Source organism: Mesocricetus auratus, unplaced genomic scaffold, assembly GCF_017639785.1.
Source record: "Mesocricetus auratus isolate SY011 unplaced genomic scaffold, BCM_Maur_2.0 Super-Scaffold_100022, whole genome shotgun sequence".
NCBI lineage: Eukaryota > Metazoa > Chordata > Mammalia > Rodentia > Cricetidae > Mesocricetus > Mesocricetus auratus.
The window spans coordinates 18,093,336-18,116,977 of record NW_024429203.1 but is presented as its reverse complement, the minus strand read 5'-3'; the positions used below and the strand labels follow the sequence as shown (position 1 = coordinate 18,116,977).

General features: G+C 36.3%; 2 protein-coding genes and 1 pseudogene across 2 annotated transcripts; all 3 read left to right on the top strand.

Annotated features, from left to right (window-relative positions):
* Window positions 1-373: 373 nt before the first annotated feature.
* On the top strand, window positions 374-1,183 carry LOC110340771 (annotated as a pseudogene).
* A 7,158-nt stretch (window positions 1,184-8,341) lies between these two features.
* On the top strand, window positions 8,342-9,298 carry LOC101843579 (olfactory receptor 150-like). The gene has a single exon (XM_005069253.1). The coding sequence runs from the start codon at window positions 8,342-8,344 to the stop codon at window positions 9,296-9,298; it is 957 nt and encodes a 318-aa protein (XP_005069310.1).
* Window positions 9,299-17,660: 8,362 nt separating this feature from the next.
* Window positions 17,661-18,596, top strand: LOC101843305. The gene has a single exon (XM_013112824.1). The coding sequence runs from the start codon at window positions 17,661-17,663 to the stop codon at window positions 18,594-18,596; it is 936 nt and encodes a 311-aa protein (XP_012968278.1).
* The last annotated feature ends 5,046 nt before the right edge of the window (window positions 18,597-23,642 follow it).

Below are 23,642 nucleotides of genomic sequence, written 5' to 3'. Positions count from 1 at the left end.
GAGATTCTGGATTTTGTAGACTCCATCATATTTATTATATTTATTCATACATAAGGATGGTTTCCCTCTTTGCTTTAAATTTTGTTTAGCTTCTGATTGTCCAACCTAAAATGCTAGAAGTACAAAATTAAATTGATGAGATAGACAATTGTCCTGATCATTATCTTAAGTGGAAAGTCTTTCCTGGGGATTACTGCTTAAATTGTACTGCAAAAAACATTTTTGCTTCAATGGAAAAAGTATTACAATCAAGGAACAATATGTTCTTAGAATATAAAAGCACACATATAAGAAAAGTCTGAATTTATGAAGTACTGGGTAGAATCAATAACCATTCTTGAATCAGAGATAAAAAGTATATTAGCCATTATGAATGGCTTCTTTCTTCAAGTCTCCTTTTAGGAGCAAATTATTTGAGAAAAAAGGGTGCTCAGCACTCCAATTGTCCCTGACCCTTATCTTCCTAGCAGGCTGCATGATTAGAATGATGGGAAACCTTGATCATCTTGAATCTGTTTAGTTCTCAGTTGAACACACTCATGTGTTACTTACTCAGCAGTCTGTCCTTTATTAGCTGCTGTCAGTCCACTGTCATTACTCCTAAAATGCTAGTGAACTTTGTGACAGAGGAGAATGTCGTCCCCTACCTAGAATGCTTACCTCAATTCTATTTCTTCTGTTCTCCTGTTCCTGTAAGGTAGCTGGGATGTGGGGTATGGGCTTACTAAGTGCCACAGCTCACACTGTGTTCCTGCTAAGAATACTTTTCTATAAGTCTGATATAATAAACAATTTCTTCTGTGGTCTTTTCCCATTACTGGAATTCTCTTGCTCTAATACATTTATCAATGATTTATTAGCACTGTCCAATGCATTTAATATCATTGTACCATATCTAATCACTACTCATATCTTCCTCATTGTCATCATCCTTCACAGGACTTCTACTTAGGACAGATCCGAAGACTTCAGCAACTGCAGCTCCAGAATTTTAGCTATTGCTGTCTTTATTGTGTTGTTAGCATTCTTGCCTCTGCAGTCTCCTCCACTTGTCTCCATAGACCAAGGGAAAATGTCATATGTGTTTTACAGCATCTTTGTGTCCATGCTGAGTCCTAGGAGTATAAGCAGCAGTGTTACCAGTCAAGAAATTATTGCCAGTTTACAACCACTTGAAGGATAAGAGGTGAAGGCAGGAAGACTAGCATCTTTAGATTCATGCCTTAAAATCACTCCTATCTTGGATACCCCAGAGTCCATATCACCTCTTAAAAAAATTCTTCAGCATGCTCTTTATAGTTGTCATATTTATGCTATTTATCTGGCTTTTATTTTTTACTTTGGTCAATTATGTTGACTAATGATTGAATACATTTATGTACTTTGATACAATTTTTAAATATTTTTCAGCTGATCTTTATTAACAACCACAACCTCTTTATATTAGTCTGAAGTGGCTAAACTAAGCACTTAGAACAAAAAAATTATACCATATCATTCCTAAGTATGTGCAGATGTGTTAGATAATATGGAAACACAGAATGAGCTTTAAAATCATCTTTAACCACTGATATTTAAGAATATTTTGAATGGCACTAAAAAATAAACAGGTCTGAATACAATTTAATGTTCATGTTTTCTTTTTTTTTTTTATTTTAATCATTTTTTATTTTAATTTTAAATAGCTTGTTTCGCATGTCAATCCCAGTTCCCTCTCCCTCCCCTCCTCCCGCACTCCCCTTCCACCCTCCCTCCCACCCTATTGCCAAATCCCTCCACATAGGGGATGTCTAGAGTCTATCATTTCACTCTTGGTAGGGTCAAGGCACTCCCCTAAGAGTCCAGGCTGAGAGAGCATCTCTCTTTGTGCCATAGGCACATGAAGACAGATTGTATACCAGGGATAGACACTGATCCACAGCTCAGAGCCCCATAGGTTGCCCAGGCCTTCTCACTGACACTCACATTTGGGGGGACCAGATCAGTCCCATTCTGGCCTCTCCACTGTCGGTCTGGGGTCCAAGAGCACTCCCCTGTTCAGATCAGCCGTCTCTGCTGGTTTTGCCAGCCCATTCCTTGCCAATTTGCTCATCACTCCTCTCTCTCTGTCACTGGGTTCCTTGGGTTCAGTTCAGTGCTTAGTTGTGTGTTTGCCTCTGCTTCCATCAGTCCCAGGATGAAGGCTCCCGGATAGTTATAGACATCAAGTTCATTATCAGGAATGGGCATTCGAGGTGGTCCTTCCACTATTGCTTAGCTTGCCAATTGATGTTATACCTTTAGATCACTCGAGGTCACTCTGGTGCCTGATCTGTCTTCGATCCTATGATTCCCTCTTCCCCCTATTTTACCCCCACCCCCTCAACGTCCTGTTCCCCCATGACCCACTCCCTTCCTCTTTACCCCCTCTACTCTTCCCAGGTCCCACTACCCCCCCCCTCGCCCTGTTCCCCATCCATTCAGAGGATCTTGTCTCCATCCTCTTCTCTTGGGTACTATGCATATATGCATATCTTTTAGGTTCTTTCCTGTTTCCCAGACTCTCTATCTGTGGAAGTGCATGTTTTCTTCATGGATATGGCATTTTGATTTATTTCCTGGCAAGCCTAAGCATTTTGTAGTGAAGCACAGAGCATACCAAATATTTTTTATTATTGTCCTTTCCCTAGAAACTTTTTTTGAAATATAAGTTTACTTATTTAGTTGACATTCCTGCTGCAGTTTCCCCTTCCTCCTCTTCTCCCATATTCCTCACTGTTCCCACTCCAATTCTAGTCCACTCATGCATTTATGTTTAGGAAAGTTCAGGTCTCACATGAGTAGCCACTAAATATGACATATCAAGTTGCAGTAATAAGGATAGGCAAGGAGACCCAGTATGATGGGTAGGGTAACAAAAGCCAGTAAAAGAGACAGTCACTGTTTCCACTATTAGGAGTCCCACAAGAGGATCAAGCTACATAATTGTAGCTTATATGCTTACATCAGTCTCCCTGATTGCACTTCTAGTCTCTGTGAGCCTGTATGAGCCCAGGCTAGATTTTATGAGTATTCTGGTAGTATCTTTGACTCCTCTGGCTCTAATAATCCTTTCTCTTCATCTCCTGTGTGATTCCCTAAACTTGACCTAATGTTTGATTGTGGGTCAGCACTTTTCCATCAGGTACCAGGTGAAGCCTCTCTAACAATTGGGTTAGACATCATTCTGGTCCTTGGAGATGGTAAGTTCATGCTACAGAACTACTATTGTTAGGAGGCTTCCTGCAATCATCCTTGTAGATTCCCTTGCATCAGGTTTTAACATTACCCTAAAAATCCATCCCCCCACCCACCCTACCTCAAGCTTCAAAGTCATCTCTTTTGGTAGTATCTCCTTCTGCCCCACCCCAACTGATCTCTCATGCTTCTATTCCTCATGCCCTCAGAACTTCTTAATGTTGTTCTTGATCACAGGAAAGAGTGAACACATTCTCCTCTTTTTGGAATATAATCAGTTTCTTTAGTAAGGCTCAGTAGCTCTTGATGGCATCTGCCTTAACTATCACCATAGATCCCAAGTTTCCCTTATTGCCACTTTGTGTGTTTTGTTTAAATATCTAAAATTTTATAAGTTAGATGGGAAGAAAACTGATTTTATTCAGTTCTTGGTTAAAACATTCCAAGAGAACTGGTTTTTTAGCTCCCTTACACTATCTAAGCACATTTGTCAAGTAGAGTTACAAAGTACAAACGCTTCCAGTTGTTTCCCTTGCTACAAAGTATCTTTCTTTGGAAGAAAATATTATTAGAAAAAATCTCTTCAGTGTATATCTTTAAATTTTCAGGAATATTTTCCTGCTTCTTAGATACTTTTATTAAGTCTATACTTTAAAAAGAACTAGACACCCTATGACTGGATTACATTACACAAGTGAGAACCACCAGGGAATAGATAATAATTCTGGTTCTTGATTTCCCTGGAGATGAAGCTTGAGGGATGAGACTCTAGAGGAATAATTCCCACTATTCTTTTTCTAACCAATATCTTATTATCTATGTCTGTATATAAAATATTTATCCAGATCAAACTTAGTAAAAAAAAGTGACTTTGAAATTCAGCTTTAAGGAATAGTGGCTCAACAGATAATTACCCATACTCTGCCCCTCACATGCTCAAGGCCACTTTTCCTTCTAGAGTGAAGAAGAATAGCACCCAACATTTACTGTCTGGGAACAAAGGGAGGTATGTCCAGACACAAGTCCTTACCTTCTAAATATCTTACACTACTCTACTCTATTCTATATTCTCTTGTCATTAGACATGTTTGACATTTTGTCTCTCATGACCCATTTTCCTTCCTAGAACCTCACATTCTTTTTTAAAAATTTGATTAATACAATTTTATTAACGCTTGTTTTAATTTAAAATTGTTTCAGGAATTTCATAGATGAATACTTTGTATTTTACTATTCCAAACATTCCTTGTCTCCTACTACTTCTCCTGTTCTCTCTCCTAACATTTCTCAAATTATTGACTTCTTCTTTAATTACTGCTACATTTATACATACATGTATGATAGTGTATCTCATATGTGTATGTGTTTAGGACTAACCAGTTTGGATTAGATAGCTGTCATTAACTGAATGAGAATGACAAAGATAGGCTTATATATTTGAATATTTGGATTCTCATTGGGTGGACTGTTTAGGAAGGATTAGAGTCATTATCTTTTTGAAAGGCATATGGCCCAGTTAGAGGAGATGTGTCACTGGGGATGGGCTTTTAGATTTCAAAGGCCAATATGAGGCCTAATCTCATTCTCTCTGCCCCTGTCTTTGTATTAAGATGTAGCTCTCTATTACTGCCCAAGTGGTGTTTCTGCCTGCTGATGCCATGTTACTGACCATGATGAGGATAGACTAAACTTCTAGAACTCTAATCAAGCCCCTAGATAAATTCTTGCTCCTATAATTTGTTTGGCCATTAATTTTCTTCACAACAATAGAACAGGAAACTGACTGTAACTCTTTATCTATAGGTGTGGTCATCTGAGATTTTTCCAAGTCCGTTATTGTCATGTACACTGAAACCAGGTAGGATTCAGAACTTTTCATTTCTCTAGCTTCCATAAACATTCTCCCATTCCTATAACATGAATCACAACAGGCACTTCTGTCTACACTAATTTTAACTCAGGCAGTGTGATTGTTTTACAGTTGTTTTGAAGCTGTTTATTAACTTAGCTTGTCAAATAGCTTTTAATTCATATATACATGGCATGATGTTAATTATTACAAATGTAATTTAATATGGGCCAAAAAGAAAAAATGTTTTAGTTTTCATGATTTTCTACAATATATTCATTGATATCATCACTGAGTCAGGACTAGCATCCTGGTGGCTGTGGTCCTTCAGTATTTCCTTCAGGACCTTGTTTACTCCTGCGTCTGTTTGCCTACCCATGTACTTACAGACTGTAGAATTCTGAAGAGCAGATCATTTGTATTCTTTATCTCTCTATCTTGAAGGCCACAGGAAACTGTATGCTTAACACTTTTAATTAGTTTTATTATTGGTCCATAATAATATCATAACAATATCTGCTTAAATCATTATCAGCACATAAGTGCTCATAACCATTTATAATAAATGTCGTAGCAACTTTTATATCATCCAAATTATTGATATAATCTTGTTTTAAGACAGAAATAAATATGCAGAACTACAATATAATATGTTAAGCACTTACACATTAAATTAGATATTTCTTGGACTCCTATTACCATGAGATGTTATTTCACTTATAATTTATAATTATCTCACATAACGAATGCTGTATTAAAACCAGTTACTTTAGCTACCTCATTCATATTTTCTATTTGAAAATAGTGAATAGTGAATGATACTAAAATTATGGATGTAAACTTGATAGCCCTGAATCTTCACTGTTACTATTCATTATAAGGCAAATTGCACTGATTGAAAAACTATTAATGAATCCTGAGGATATTCAATATGAAAAATAAGCCAGCCATAAAAGGAAGAAGACTGCATGGATCCACTAATATTAATTATCTGTAAAAATAAAACTCAGTGAGTTGGATTATATAATAATGGTTGTGAGAAGTTGGATGGAGAACATGCATACTACACATAATCAATGAGTTCATCATCTCCACTATTTCACAGGAAGCAGTTGTTCTGAATGTCTTCATAAATATATTCAAGGTGGTATTGTGTTGAAAGTTTACAATATTGGTATTTTATAATTCAAAATATTTGGTGGTAAACATTATATCAAATATTCTTATCAAAATACAAAGACAGGCAAGAAAGAGACACAAACTGCTTCAAAGAAACTTGGGGATGTGATAAATACATCAGTTATATTGTTAGTAATACTGTTAAGATTAACATTTACAAAAATAAAATAATGAAATCAATATATATGGTTCTTTTCATCTCAATTTAATGATTTAAAAATTCTTTGTCAAAATCAATTTTGTATTTTTTTCTTATGATTTATACTTAATATGCATCTGACAAAGGGGGCCCATGATATCTGATGCAAAGCATGTTTGAAGAATACTTGACCAAGGACAAAGGCATACACACACTTAGGTGGCACAACAGAGTTGAACAGAAGGCTATGGAATTAAGAGAGCTTGTGAAAACTGGGCTGCAGAAAAAGTTAGTCAACGAAATTTGTCAAAGCCCACAGCATGGTTAGATCTACCCTACATAGAAAATGGGGATTCTGTGACAGAGACCAATATTTACTGGGAAAGATTGCAAAACATGTGAAATACAGTAAAACAAGCCAATGAATAGACTCAGAGTTATAAAAGGACGTGTGTCTTGGTGTGTGTGGGTGTGTGTGTGAAAAAGAGAGTTTTTGGTGAAAATGAATGCCACAGGAAGGCCATATATAGCAGTCAGAATTGTATTTATCTTGGTATAAGTTTTTGAAGGTTGAGAAGTTCAAAACACAAAGTACATATCAAGGGAAGACCCTCTTGGTACATCATGAAATGGAAAAGGAGTTCAAATGAAAGATTTAAAGAAACATGTAAACAATATCAGCCCCCATGTTACTGGTAACTAACCTGCTCAAATAACAACATTCATAAATTTGCCACAATACCTATGTTCCCTATAATGGTTCAACTTTTTCAGTATGTTGTATTAGGGGATAAGTCTCCAACATTCCCTATTTGGAAGACACATTCTTTCAAAGTATATCGTTCCCAGCTTTTATAGTAGAGTTTACTTAAGAAAAGCATTAACAAATTGAGATCCTGTGTCAAAGTAAGAAGTTAGGAAATCTAGAAGTCTGGTTTTATCATATAAGCAACTGATTCAAATGAACACAAGTTAACACTATCAACCTATAATCATTATGAAGCTATTCTTCCCAGAATGTGTACAACCACAACTGTTGAGTCAAGGAAAAAAGGGAGGGCGAAAAAAAGAACCCCAAGATCTCACCTGGATTTGTTGGTGATTTTCTTAAAATTTCTTCAGCTATACTGTGATTTCTGTTTTCAAACATTACCTGGATATACTGGCAATTACATATAACAGTTATCTTTAACAAAGTATGGATTTTCTGGATGCCCAATTAAATGTATTTACTAGTAGTTGTTTTATCTTGTTGATGTCTAATCCTCCTTTTTGTTTTGTTTTGTTTTCTTGAGACAGGGTTTCTCTGTATTGCTTTGGGAGTTGTCCTGGTACTCGCTCTGTAGACAAGGCTGGCCCTAAACTCACAGAGAACCACCTACCTCTGCCTCCTGAGTGCTGGGATTAAAGGCATGTGCCACCAACGCCTGGCTCTAATCCTCCTTTAAAATCATTTTGCTGCATCCAATTTCCTTACCTATTTATCTAGAATTAGATGAAGAGGCAGACAATTCTCATGTTCATTCTTTTATTGTAAATTCTTCAATTTCTTCACCATGAATTGTAATTTTGTATCACCTGTGCATAATGTATTTGCTTTACCACATATAAACTTTATTTACCAAAGAGAGATGTTATCAGTAAGTCATGAGAACAACATGAAACAGTCAACAGAGGGTGCTAGAATAGTTTGCATGTGGTAGGAAATGGGTACCAGTAGACATAATTCTTATGACATAACAAGTATATAATCATCTGTATGACTATTACTTTGCAAATTTCCTTTTTCTAGGACTTCAAATTCTCTGACTGCTTATATATATAAGAGGATGACAGAGGAATGGAGATATATGAAAATACTTGAAATCTGTTTCTAAATTCATTGAGAAATAGGAGAATCAATGCTCAATTTTTTCTTCTTTAAAAATTTTTCTTCTAAATGGAGTTTCCAGAAGAACATGGAAGAAGTAAATCAAACTACAGTGACTGAGTTCGTCCTCGCTGGGTTAGCAGAGAATCCAGAACTCCAATTACCCCTACTCCTTATCTTTTTAGGAGTCTATTTAGTTACAGTTGTGGGAAACCTGGGCATGATCATCTTGATTCTGGTTAGTTCTCAGCTGCACACTCCCATGTATTATTTACTCAGCAGTCTGTCCCTTATTGACTGTTGTCAGTCCACTGTCATTACTCCCAAAATGCTGGTGAACTTTGTGACACAGAAGAATGTCATCCCCTACCCAGAATGCATTGCTCAGTTCTACTTCTTCTGTGTTTTTACTGTTGCAGAGTGTCACATGTTGGCTGCAATGGCATATGACCGCTATGTGGCTATCTCTAACCCTTTGCTTTACAAAGTAACCATGTCCTATCAGGTCTGTTTTTGGATGATAGCTGGGGTATATGGTATGGGCTTACTAAGTGCCACAGTTCACACTGTCTTCTTGCTAAAAGTGTTTTTCTGTAAAGCTAATATAATAAAGCATTACTTCTGTGATCTTTCCCCATTACTGGAGCTCTCTTGCTCTAGTACTTTTATCAATGAAGTACTAGCACTGTCCTTCAGTGCATTTAACATTATTTTACCAGTTATGACCATCCTTAGCTCCTACATCTTCATCATTGTCAGCATCTTCCACATTCAATCCACTGGGGGCAGATCCAAGGCCTTCAGCACCTGCAGTTCCCACATCTTCGCTGTTGTTGTCTTTTATGGGTCATTAGCTTTCATGTACCTTCAGCCATCAACATTTAACTCCCCAGGCCAAGGGAAACTGTCATCTGTGTTTTATACCATTGTTGTGCCTATGTTGAATCCTATGATCTACAGCCTGAGAAATAAAGATGTCAAAGTCGCCCTAAAAATTTTACTTGAAAACATAAGTTTCTACTTAACAAAAAATAGCTTTTCTTAACAATCACACATTCCTTCTGTAATTTGCATGAGGAAATAGTCTATAATCAGCAATTAATGTCACTAGATGAGATTTTATTATTAGTACTTGATTATATGAAAGAAAGTAGAAGTGGATCTCACTTTTTTACCCATGGAGAATTGCTACTTCTGGTATAATCAGTTCATTCACAGATAACAACCTATATAACCTCCTGAAAATTCTTCAAAGCCTTTTGTATGGTGGCTTGTATTGACTTAATTGTCCCAGGTCTATTTATACAAGCCTCACTTATATTACTATGGAGTTAAATTTAATTAGTATTGTTTGGTTGTTTCAATGTTTTGCAGATGGCCTTCTTGATTAATTGGCAAATGATTTGAAATGTAGTTTTCTCATTTGTATTATTAAGTAATTGGAATAACAATTTTAAAGCTCTGAGATTTGAAAAGTATATTGAACTATATTAGTGTATATGGAAGTAGGGACAGATTCTGTCATATTCCTACCCACAAGTTGGTTATACCATCTTAAATTAGTTAAAAAGTTAAATTGGTTAAAAAGGAACAGAGACACTATGCACATGTATTGTTACCTCTGAAACATTCTTTACACTGCTATTTGACTCCTACTTAATTCCAAGTACTTCTATATTAATATTACATCTACATGTAGATTTATGGTGTTTTTCTTGCCTGCATTTATGTGTTTCTGACTCACTACAATGGAAAACTACTACTGAATAACAAAAAAATAAAGATACATTTCTAAAATAAATTATCTCTTAATAAATAGCATAATATTTAAGTATATATATTAATTCTATTCTAAATTCCATGATACCATTAGTCCCAAGAATTTGGCTAGGCTTCAAATACCATGCTTGCTTTTCATCCAAATAAGTGGGACATAGTTCAAATAGACAGGTGTGGGTGACCACTACCATACAAACTGTACTTATTGGACCTTTATGGCTGGCCACTGTATTTCATGGTCATTGCAGCTGGCTAGGACTGTTTAATCTCTTACCTCCCTTGGCAGATTGCAGAATATTTTCTGACACTATGGAAGTTCAACTACAGGAAGGAGGCTTTGAGGTTTGCTGCAGCTCAGATCATCTGATTCTTGTGTCCTAAGTGTGACTTTAGCAATAGGGTCTCTTCCTCAAACTCAGTGATTGGGTGTATCAAGAGCTACATTGTCACATTGATAGTCTGCATTAAGGACTATCCTAAACACACCATTCAAAAGATTCTTGTGCCAAGGACTGGGGAGTTTGCTAGTCTCTAGTTCCTGTGGAGAACATTGTCAGCTCAAATAATTTAATTTGCACACACACACACACACACATACAGAAAATGAAGTCTTACAGTAAACACCATGTTTTCTCTATCATTTTTTACAATCTTACTCAAGTAAGCCAAAACACAATTTAAAATCAATAAAGTTAATATGGTATAACAAGGGTAAAATGACTAGAACAAGAAATTTAATAAAATGATATATGATTAAATAAGGCTATAATGTCTGTAAGGCTTTCTATAACAGCCAACCCGTTTTGAAAGTTTCCTTAATTTCTTTCTGTAAATCATAAATCATTTAAGAAGAATTAGAGTGTCCTATCAAATATATCTTAGTCTTTTCAAAGTCATATTTGCTATTATTGAACCTTAAAGGTGTTATATAAGAGGAATGAATATTCCAATTCCTTTTTAACTTTATTTTCTTTATTTTTCCTTAATAACTAATCTACTAATAGTATAACAGCTTGTCTCAAATTAGCTATCTTATTAACTATCTCACAATCCATTTTATTTTGTTGAGTTCAAAGTTCTATAGAATGCTTATGCCAGTCTCTAACAAAATCAGCAGTTTGATTTTTTTTAATGAAGCACCGGTCCAGTCATTATAGCAGAAGCACTAATTGCTACAATTCCCGTAACTATATTGATAACAAGTCCAATCATTCCAAGAGTTTTCTTAATACTCTTTCAGTGAGTTTCTGCACTTGAATCATCACGGTTAAGTCCTGTCATGGCATGAACAGCTTTACTGGCATTCAGACTGTTTTCCGTGCTCTAATAATGTATACACTTTCAGACATTGCATATAAGAATTAACAAAGAATTAGCAAAGACATACTAGAATTAAAACAGGTATTAAGAGTACAGCGTTAGTAAGGTACAGGTCCTTTCAGTAACAAATAAAGTATACATGCTACAAAGAGGTGACTTAGATTTAATCTCAAACACAAAATATACATATCATCCTTATGGTAACTCCTTCTCGTGCTTTAAGAATGCAGAAGACACTTGCTAATTTACACAATTGTGAAATGAACTGTTAGACTTTAGGAGACAACCTGGCATTCCAACTACATTACATTGAATGGGTTCATTAACAGTAAAACTAATTTTTACAGCTCTATTTTCACGTTATTGGTGCCATGTTACTTCTGAGTGATAGTCTCCAACCTATGACATCTCCATTGGAAATGTTGACAACCTCTTGAAGATCCTCACTCTTACATTGTTGCCAATTTACCCAGTCAGATTCCCAAATTGGTAGACTTATGCAACTAGTAGCATTTATTTCCTGTCCTGTAAAGCCAGATGCATATAGTATATAAAAATTATTGTAAAAATTCTGGGTAGAATTAACTACAGTTAACCGTACTTGAAAGGACATATTTAGACTTTGAATTCCACTTCAATTACAAATAGGAATCCCTTGTGTCCCAAAAGTATAATTTATTATTTCCTTACCCTCCTCCATAAGCATAGCTGATCCTAGGTAGTCATAAGGACCAGGTAGCCAAGTAGATTCATTAACTACCACGGGGATTTCCATATCTCCCCAATTTATTCCTATGTTAATTGTATGATTAGGGACATAGTCACAATAGGCACCTATGTATTTACCACAGGTATCTTAGCAAGGAACAGAGTTGTAGCATTCAAAGGTTTCCCAACCAGTGCAAAACTATCATCTCCCCTTTGTCACACAAATTCTTAAGCTTTCCACAGATGGGAAGATCAGCCATTTGCTTCAAAGACTTTTTCATCTCTGCTTTCAGAGTCAAATCACCCACACCAACATTCAAGGTATTCAAGAGACTCCTCTTCCTCACATTGGATTTGTATCAACTTTGATGGTATCCACAAACATTTGTCTCCTGCAGAACCACAAGCATACCCTTGGCCCCAACACAACACTTTCCCTGGTTTCCTTTCTGCATTCTGGTGGTAAAACATTCTTGTAATACACAGGTTGACTGTATTCAGCAGGGTTTTTTGTTTTGTTTTGTTTGTTTGATTTTTTGCACAACTAATGTATGTCAGCTGTTATTGCCCTGCTTCATAGTGCTTAAAAATTGTTAGTAAAGCATTATGCAATCTACCCCTGAGGGAGTCTTCATATCCCCCTTCTGTTTTAAAGACATCTTTTTAGAGTATAATTAGATCTTTCAATAATGTTTCATTGATGTTTTTTGTGTGAAATTCTGAAGCTTCCAACACATTTCCTATCTGATCAATTTTATTATTTCCTTTTGCTTAATGGCCCCTGAAATCCAGTATGAGAGCAAATATGAGTGACATATAGTACATAATTTCTGTCCCAGATTTCTTGTTGCAGCTACTTGAATAGCAAAGTTAATTCTGAATTATCAAAAATAAGATCAGTCATTTGTTTATGCAATACAACTCCTGATGAATATTGAGAACGAGGAATTATATGAAAAGTTTAATTAAAGTTTTATAAAACCATTAAAAGAACCTGGCAGTGGTGGTGCCTATCTTTAATTCCAGCACTTGGGAGGCAGAGGTAGGCAAATCTTAGTGGGCTTAGAAAAATCATCTACCATGATAAAGTAGGCAACGTATTTTTATATTTTTGCATATATTTGTACAAATGGCAAGGATGACACTTGGGAAGGCTGTAGGAAACAAAGGGAATGGGAAAGGTAATTATAATGCAATTTCAGTGAAACTATTTTTAAAATTTTTGTATCTGTAAATGTAATTTTTCATCAAATGGTTTATCATAAAATATTTTATATCACATATATTTTTACTGTTCCTAAATTTATTATTATCAGACTGAGTCTTCAGCTCTCTTCCTGGACTCCCTAGACCAAGACACCTTAAACCAAGCTTGGTGTACAGCTTTCATAGTTTATATGCCAGTCAGTTGAACTGAGAACTACTTTACTTCTTTCTCTTGGTGATTATTACATTCATCATTTTCTGTACTGCAAGTCTAATAATTTTGAAATCTAGTGTTTTAAATACAATATTATTAAAGTATCTGAAGCTCTAATGCTACATCTCTTATTCCTGTTTAAACCCTCTATCTAATGAGAAGGAAGGACAACTACTTTACAAGGTTGTGTGGGTAGCAGCAAGGGAATATGGATTCCTAATTGCTGAATTTCCCAAGAGTTGGAGAGTAGGATCAGGTTCAATGGGGAGCTTATTAATCATTATTTTCTCTTGATAGCTATTAGTATCTCTACTAGCATATAGAGTCACCACATATATCAAGATTTGTAAAGGAACTAGTGACTTTGGGTGTCATCCTTATCAGAGAGCAAGATTGATCACTTAGAGAACATTTTGTAAATAATCCTTCCTAACACCCTCAAAGGCAGTTTCGTTGCGAAGCTCTGAACTTTTGGGGAAAGAGGGTATGTCTGAAATTCAGTCTTTATGTTTACAATTTCATTGTCTCCTGTGTTCCTTTTTTTCCTAATCTGTATAAAGATGCACATGAGCATATATGTGTATTACAAATAGGCATTATAGGAGCAGTGCTCCTTGATGAACAGGCTTCCTTGGTCTCCCGTATCCTGCTTGGGAAAATCATTGTGTACCTTTTCAGTTGTAGCGGTATGAGATCTAGTATTGAAAACTTTAGCTTCTAAAATCTTCACTCAGGGCTCAAAAAAGGGAGCAACAAATAAGCAAAGGTACTAAAATCTGGGGGAAAAGAGAATCTATTTACAAGGTGATCTTTCTACCCATGGTTCTTTATTATTTTGTCTCTTTTTCTTCTTTGCTTCTTTTACTCTCCCCAGTTCTTGGGGGTATGGTATGCATACATTTGCAATGGCAATTCTTTTTGCAATACAATGCAGAGCTTGAGTTTCTCAGAGACAGCAAAGCAGATAAGATTTATACACTGAACAATAAACTAAAACTGGTGGGAGAAACTTTTAGCACCAATTGCTTAGGTCTGTAGGTCAAGGAGAGTGTCTAAGTTAATTTACACAAGAAACAGAACCTGGCACCTTCCAGTGCTCTGTCCTGAGTAGCAGGACAGGCCTGCAAAAAAGTTTATTTTTTCCTGAGGATGAGCAAGTAAGCTGATTACTTTTGCTGCTTTCTTCTCAGGGAAAACACAAACAGTAAATTTCTGAGCTAGAATTTTGGGCAGTAAACAGGAATGAGAAGTTTGAAAATCTTTTGTTGCAGAGTTAGTTTAGGTTATTGCTTCTGTATGTGCCAGTGATGTAAAAACAGGGCCTTCTTATTTTTAAATCCATCTGGGCAGCTATGAATCAACATCTTTGGGTGTGTAGTAATTCTATATCCTTGGATAGCTGGGAATGTCATACATGGAATGCTTTTAACTGAGCCCTAAACACTGAATGCCTGTCAATAAGGATAATTGCAGTAAAGCAGATATCTGCAATTGCATAGGAGATGGGAATAAGGACCTGATAGTGGGGAAACAGGTCTCACACATAGCTGAAGAATGTGATCAATAAACTCCAAATACAATGGAGAAATTGTTCCCAGTAAATGATCAAATAGTGTTGAACTGTAGGAAGTAAATCCCAAGTTTGTTGCAGAAAGAAATAAACTACAGGAAGAATCAACATCAAGAAACAGGCATTTTTACTCATAAGACTTTAATGGAAAATACAACTTTTGTATTGGTTTAATGCCCCAGAAGAATTCTTAATTTTTCTGTATTTCTCATGAAATGATGACTGTATAATTGCTGTGTAATCTTGTGGCTTGTAGCAATTTAGTAGCAATTCTTTTGAAAGTCTATTTACTGTACTGTACTCATCAATAAGCCATTATTAATAAAATATATTCCTTTTCAGAAATGCCATATGCAAGACATGATATACAGCACTATACTCAAATTACAATTTAGTGTGGAAGGGATTCTGGAATACTGTATAACAATTATAAAAGTGGTATGTATGTGTACATGTAAGCAAAATAAGTATATTTCTGGACACACAGATTATTGTCTTATTAACACTACCCTTCAATATCACACATCTTCAGTACTGCAAGTATCAAATGGGATTCATTGAATAAAGATTTTAGAAAGAGTTTCTACAGTAAATGTTAGTGCTAAAATGGAGGAATATCTATATTTCTTCATGTTTAATCATTGTAGAAAATACATGCCAGAGAATAAAAGACAATAAAATTGTTAGTTGGCAATATCAGGCATTTTCTAACAGATTGAGCTTTATTTGAGATACTGGAAAGTATTGACAGCATAAGAAATTAATGTAATAAATATTGCACCATGATAAGTATTATAGATGAGGGATAAATAACTGTGCTTAATGGAAAAAATCAAAAACCAAAAACATTAACAAGTAACAACCTCCAAAAGACACTATGGGAATGAATTTGTAGTTACTGAAAGATATTTCTGGGGAAAATCCCACAGAGGACAATGTGAAGCAATACTAGTGAAAGACCCCCAGAGTGGGGAGACCCTCACTCAAGTCTCGGGATAAGCCGACGCCCCAATAATTCAAGAGAGACCATTCTTGCTGGCAAGCACATGAGGTTTACTTGCGGAACCAGTGCACTGGGGCCGAGCTCATGACCCTCGCAGGGGCAGAGGAGTTCAACCCCTCATAGCTGCGGTCGGGGTTTTTAAAAGGAAAAAATCGAATGGGAGTTAGACAAACATCATAAACCTAAAGGATGAGGAAGTTAAATGATAGCTTATGTCTTAACAGGAAGGTTATCTCAAGCAAGCATTCTTTGGGCATTGTACAGTTAAACATTGAGCAAGAATGTGGTGAGCTAGTTCCTGGTTCAGGGAGTGTTATCTTTTAAGTTTATCTTGAGGTCTCTGGTTTCTCAGGAGAGGGCAGAAGGGCAAGTTGAGTTGGGATCTCTCACTAGCATTTAAGGAGTTCCACCCTATGTAGATGCTTAGTATCATTCACACAGAACAGTACAGGTAGATTGTTTCTGCTTTTTGGAAGTGTGACAAGTTGAACAACACTTTTTGAACAAAACAATGAGTCAAATACTTGTACAAAAATGTTATGTGCTACATGTATTTTTCTATGACAGTTAATTATCCCATTATTAAGACCTTTCTTAAAAGGATAGGGTATTATTGATACTCTTTTTGAGGACAACTGTTTCTTAAATGCTATAACTATGTGTTTTTGTTTTCTAGTACCAACTTGATTTACTTGCAAGTGTCAATGAAAGCCATGGCAGTCTTTAAAAGAATCACACATCTTATTAGCATTATTGAATTTAGGTTAAATTTATATTGCATTTTCCTAATTCACATAGATACTGCATTCAAATTCTACAAATTATATAATTATCAAAGGTGAACAAAGTAGAACATAACATATATTTTCTGTTAAAATCCTCCTTGTAATTTATAAATGTAAACAATTTCTCAGGATAGATCACTGAACCATGAAGTCCAGTTTATGTAGAACAGCTGAACTCTCCAGTTTATCTGGTGGAAACCAAGGCAAAAGTATGCCATCATGTGCATTTCCCAGAGATTGTTCAAATCTGAGAAATAAGTCTATCATTCATTGTAGAACTACAAAGAATAAAAGTATAGTCTCTGAAAAACAATAATGTGCATTTCTTCAAGAGTCAGTGGGACTGTGTGAGAGAAATTGGTATATTTTGAGTTGGAAATTTAATGGTGATATGTATCAAAACAAATGTCATTACTTTATATGTGTAGTTCTTTGTTAATAAATCATAGAAAATATTTGCAAATATTCTCTACTCTAGGTCAAAAGAAAATTTAGTCACTATGCATGCTAATATTTTTAATATTAGAAGTAACAGAGAGTCCTCAAGAAAATCTTCCTTCTCATATAGAAAAATATTTAATTCAGTGCTTTTTAAGATGTCTCTGGTCTCTATCGCTTCCAAAACCTTGTTGTATGTATAAGGCATTTGACCATGGAGTCATTGGATGTCCTACATAAGAAGTACAGAAGATCATACAGTATTTTATCTTACCTAAGGAGGTAATGACCTCTTCATGATTTATTTAAACATGTGTACATATATGCATGCATAGACAGGTAGTGACTCTACTAATTTTCTCTCTTTAAAATCCTGACAGGAAAATGGAGCCTGGAAATCATTCCACAGTAACTTTCTTCATATTGGCTGGGCTTTCTAAGCAGCCAGCACTCCAGCTGCCTCTCTTCCTCCTCTTCCTACAAATCTACATCATCACTGTGATGGGAAATGTGGGCATGATCACACTGATTTGGCTTAGTTCTCACCTGCACACTCCTATGTACTATTTTCTCAGCAGTCTGTCCTTCATTGACCTCTGTCATTCTACTGTCATTACGCCCAAAATGCTGGTGAACTTTGTGACAGAGAAGAACATCATCTCCTACCCAGAATGCATGGTTCAGCTCTACTTTTTCTCTCTTTTTGCTATTGCAGAATGTCACATGTTGGCTGCAATGGCATATGACCGCTATGCTGCTATCTGTAGCCCTTTACTTTACAATGTTGTCATGTCTCGTCATCGCTGCTTCTGGCTCACTATTGGAGTTTATACTTTGGGTTTTATTGGGTCTTCAGTTCACACAGGTCTCATGTTGAGGCTCATTTTGTGCAAGAGCAATGTGATTAACCACTACTTTTGTGATCTCTTTCCACTCTTGGAACTGTCTTGTTCCAGCACAAACATCAATGAATTATTTGTTCTCTTCCTAAGTGCACTGAACATCTTCATTCCTACCTTGACCATCTTTACTTCATATATCTTTATCATTGCCAGCATCCTCCACATTCGCTCCACAGAAGGCAGGTCCAAAGCCTTCAGCACCTGCAGCTCCCACATGTCTGCTGTTGCTATCTTCTTTGGTTCTGCTGCATTCATGTACTTACAGCCATCGTCAGTCAGCTCAATGGAACAAGGGAAAGTGTCATCTGTGTTTTATACTACTGTTGTTCCCATGCTGAACCCATTGATCTACAGCCTGAGGAATAAAGATGTCAAATCAGCTATGAAAAAAATTCTATACAGAAGAGCACATTCTTGAAATAATTACATATTTTTGTAAATTGAAGTAGGTTTTGATTACCTTAGATATGTGATTGTTTACATTTATTTTTAAAGTTAGGAATATCTACATTATAGAGGTCCAGAATTCTCCTTGTGGCAACCTTTTATGAGTTTATGTTACAAATAACTATACCTGAAGAAATATTAATAATTAAGTCAAAAGAATTTTAAGTCTTAAGGAAAATTCTTATAGTAATACAATTCTCATAATAATACATTAATAAAAGAATTCTATAGCATTTTATTTCCATGTAACTTTTCTATTTAATTTGATACAACCAATAAGAAAAATATTTCTAATCTTCATTATCAAAATGCAACAGACAAAAATGATATCTACTATGTTCACATGTGTGGTCCCTTGCTTTCTGACATTTTTATGTCCCATCTGATTTACTTGATTTTAGGAGTTCATGTATATGATTATAGATTAGAACATGAGGTGTACATAATTAGAACTTTTTTCTGAAAATTTGCTGTGGTCAACCACTATTTCAGAGACTGCATTCTTTTTCTGAAGCTGTTTAACCCTTGGGCAGCTTTTTGATGAATTACTCAGTATCTATGTGGTTATATACTATTTATGATTTATCAAAAGTAGCCTGAGGATTCACAAAGAAAACCCAGTCAAACACTACAGCAATCAGGCAGTGGTGGCACACATTCTTAATCCCAGAACTCAGGAGACAGGCAGAGAGATCTCTCTGAGTTCAAGCCCATTCTGGCCTACACAAGAGAGAAGAGTAACAGAGCTCACACCTTTGATCCCAGCACAATGGATATGGAGACAGGTGTGATATGGCTGGGCAGAGAAACGAAGGAAAGAGGAACTGAGAACTTCAGCCTCTGAGGATTCCTGAAGAAAACATTGACTCTGAGTGTTCATGGAGACAGTACAGCCCATTCAGCCTAAGATAGAGGTAAGATCTAGGGGTTGACTGCTTTGCTTTGATTTTCAGCTTAAATCTTAAACCCCAATATCAGTCTGTGGATCTTTTATTTTTCATGATACATATCTAGTTTGCTACAATTAATGTATTTGTCACGAAATAGACCACATCTAGTTTGCATATATTCTTCATTGTAGGCTTCCTCGTCATTCAGTTGACTATGGGAAGATCCAGAGACTTACAGGCACAACTTTCACAGCTTGGATAGTCTTACAGTTACATTTGGTTTAACTGACCAAAGATATGTTTTGTCTTTGTTATACATCTGGCATTTTATGCATCACCAGTTGTGATTCCTATGGCTCCACCAAATGTCTGTAACTCTAGTTCCAAAGGATTAAGAATCCCTTTCAGGTCCCTCTGCGCACCAAGATTAAATGTAGGTTATATACACACAGATTACAAGAAAATCACATGCATAAAAATGAATTAATAAATATTAATAAAAGAGAGTCAAAAAATCCTTGCAAAGGTATGGCAAACATGAACAATTATTCACCATTTGTGGGAATGTAAGCTATTTCGGGCATTATGGAAACTTATTTGGGGGTTTCTCAAACATTTAAAAATAAGCTTTGTTAAGATGCAACAGTACGATCAGGTAAACAGGCCGGCTTCCCGGCCTGTGTTCCAGTGCCTGCAGATCGCCTGGGAACTGCACAGAGCTCCCAATCCCGGCAGGAGCCAAGCACCCAGACCCCAGGTCTTCTCTCCCACCAACGAGACCAGGAAACCAGAGGACCCAGGGAGACCAGGGGAGTACCTGTTCTGGATCAAGTACAACAGGACCCAACATAGGGTCCAGGGGACCAGGTAAGAGGATAAGCGCCCCAGATTCCTGTTCTTCTTCTCCACCCATGGGACCAGCATTCGGACAAGGAATAGAAGAACCACCAGATTATTGGACTAGCTAGCACCCACCAAAAGGGAACTCTGGTCCCCAGACCAGTAAGGGGCTCTTTCTGCACCCACTAGAAGAAGAGATGGGAAAGAGACAATACAAAAACACAGTCAGCAACAGAAAAGCAAATATGACACCGCCAGATTCTAGAGACTCCACGCCAGCAAGACCCAAACATTCCAATGCGAACGAAGCAGAAGAGAACGACCTTAAAAGCACTTTCATGAAAATGATAGAGGCCCTAAAAGAGGATATTGGAAAATCCCTCAAAGAAATGGAAGAAAAACAAACCAAAAAATGCAAGAAATGGAAGAAAAAACAAAACAAAAAATGCAAGAATTGGAAGAAAAAACAAAACAAAAAAGGCAGGAAATGGAAGAAGAAATGAAGCAAAAAATGCAAGAAATGGAAGAAGAAACATACCAAAAAAAGGCAGGATATGGAAGAAGAAACAAACCAAAAAAGGCAGGAAATGGAAGAAGAAACAAAGCACAAAATGCGAGAATTGGAACAAAAAGCAAACCAAAAAAGGCAAGAAATGGAAGAAAGAACAAACCAAAAAATTCATAAAAGACAACAAACGGACTAACAGATAAACACAAAATTGCAAGAAGCAATGCAAACACTGCAAGGGTTGAAAACTGAAATAGAGACATTAAAAAAACACAATCTGAAGACAGGCAGAAAATAGAAAAGCTGGACAAACAGTCAGGCACTACGAATACAAGCATTACCAACAGAATAGAAGAGATGGAAGAGAGAATCTCAAGTGTTGAAGATACACTAGGAGAAATGGATTTATCAACCAAAGAAAACCTTAAATCCAACAAATCCTTAACACAAAACATCCAGGAAATATGGGACACCATGAAAAGACCAAACCTAAGAATAATAGGTATAGAAGAAGGAGAAGAAATCCACATCAAAGGGGCAGAAAGCATATTCAACAAAATCATAGAAGAAAACTTTCCCAACTTAAGAAAGACATGCCAATGAAGGTACAAGAAGCCTACAGAACACCAAATAGAGTGGACCACAAAAAAATCCCCTCACCACATAATAATCAAGACCCCAAACATACAAAATAAAGAAAGAATATTAAGAGCAGCTAAGGAAAAAGGTCAAGTAACATATAAAGGCAGACCTATCAGAATTACACCTGATTTCTCCATGGAAACGCTGAAAGCCAGAAGGTCCTGGATAGATATTCTACCTACACTAAGAGACCATGGAAGCCAGCCCAGACTACTATACCCGGCAAAGCTCTCAATCACTATAGACGGAGAAAACAAGATATTCCATGACAAAACTAGATTCAAGCAATATGTGTCCACTAACCCAGCCCTACAGAAAATTTTGGAAGGAAAACTCCAACCCAAGGAAGCTAACTACAACCAGAAAAACATAAGCATTAGAGAATCCCTCTCTACCAACAGCCAAAAGACCAAAGGGCTGAAATTCCACACATAATTCCACCAACAACGACCATCGCAAATCGAAAAAGGATGAGCAATCAATGGTCATTAATATCCCTCAATATTAATGGCCTTAACTCACACATAAAAAGACACAGACTAGCAGAATGGATTCGAAGACAGAACCCTTCCTTCTGCTGCATACAAGAAACACACCTCACCCTCAAAGACAGACATTACCTGAGAGTTAAAGGTTTGGAAAAATTTTTCAATCAAATGGACCCAAGAAACAATAAGGGGTAGCAATCCTTATATCTAACAAACTAGACTTTAAAATAAAATCAATCAAAAGAGATGAAGGAGGTCATTACATACTCATCACAGGTGAAACCCACCAAGATGAAGTGTCTATCCTGAACATCTATGCCCTAAATACAAAGGTATCCACATTCGTTAAAGAAACATTATTAGAACTTAAATCTCATCTAAAGCCCCACACAGCTATAGTGGGAGATTTCAACACACCACTCTCACCACTAGACAGGAATACCAAACAGAAACTCAGCAAAGAAGCAAAAGGGCTAATAGAAGTAATGACCCAACTGGGATTAACAGATATCTATAGAACATTTCATCCACATAAAAAAGAATATACCTTCTTCTCACCACCACATGGAACCTTCTCAAAAATCAACCACATACTTGGCAACATATCAAACCTCAGCAGCTACAAAAAAATTGGAATAACTCCACGCATCTTATCAGACCACCATGCTTTAAAATTAGAATTCAACAACAACACAAATTGCAGAAAACCTACAAACTCATGGAAATTGAATAATGCTCAACTGCACCATCCCTGGGTCAAAGAGGAAATAAAAAAAGAAATTAAAGACTTCCTCGAATTCAATGAGAATGAAGACAAAACATACCCAAACCTATGGGACACTTTGAAAGCAGTGCTACGGTGGAAGTTCATAGCACTAAGTGCTCACATGAAGAAACAGGAGAACAGTTACACCAGAGAATTAACATCACAGCTGAAAGCTCTAGAACACAAAGAAGCAAACTCCCCCAGTAGGAGTAGACGCCAGGAAATAATCAAATCAATAAAGTAGAAATCAGGAAAACAATACAAAGAATCAAAGCAACGAAGAGTTGGTTCTTTGAGAAAATCAACAAGATAGACAAACCTTTGTCCAAACTTACCAAACAGCAGAGAGGCAGAGAGTGAACACGCAAATTAACAAAATCAGAAATGAAAAGGGGGACATAACAACAGACTCTGAGGAAATCCAGAGAAACATTAGGTCATACTTTGAAAACCTGTACTCCACAAAATTCGAAAATTTAAGGGAAATGGATGACTTCCTGGACAGCTATCATTTGCCAAAACTAAATCAAGAACAGATAAGCAATTTAAATAGACCTATAACCCCTATGGAAATAGAAGCTGTCATCAAAAGTCTCCCAACCAAAAAAAGCCCAGGTCCATATGGCCTCAGTGCAGAATTCTACCAGAAATTCAAAGAACAGCTTATACCAATTCTTCTCAAAGTGTTCCACACAATAGAAGCAGAAGGGTCTTTGCCAAACTCTTTCTATGAGGCTTCAATAACCTTGATCCCCAAGCCACACAAAGATACAACTAAGAAAGAGAACTTCAGACCAATAACCCTCATGAACATTGATGCAAAAATACACAATAAAATACTGGCAAATCGGATCCAAGAACACATCAAAACAATCATTCACCA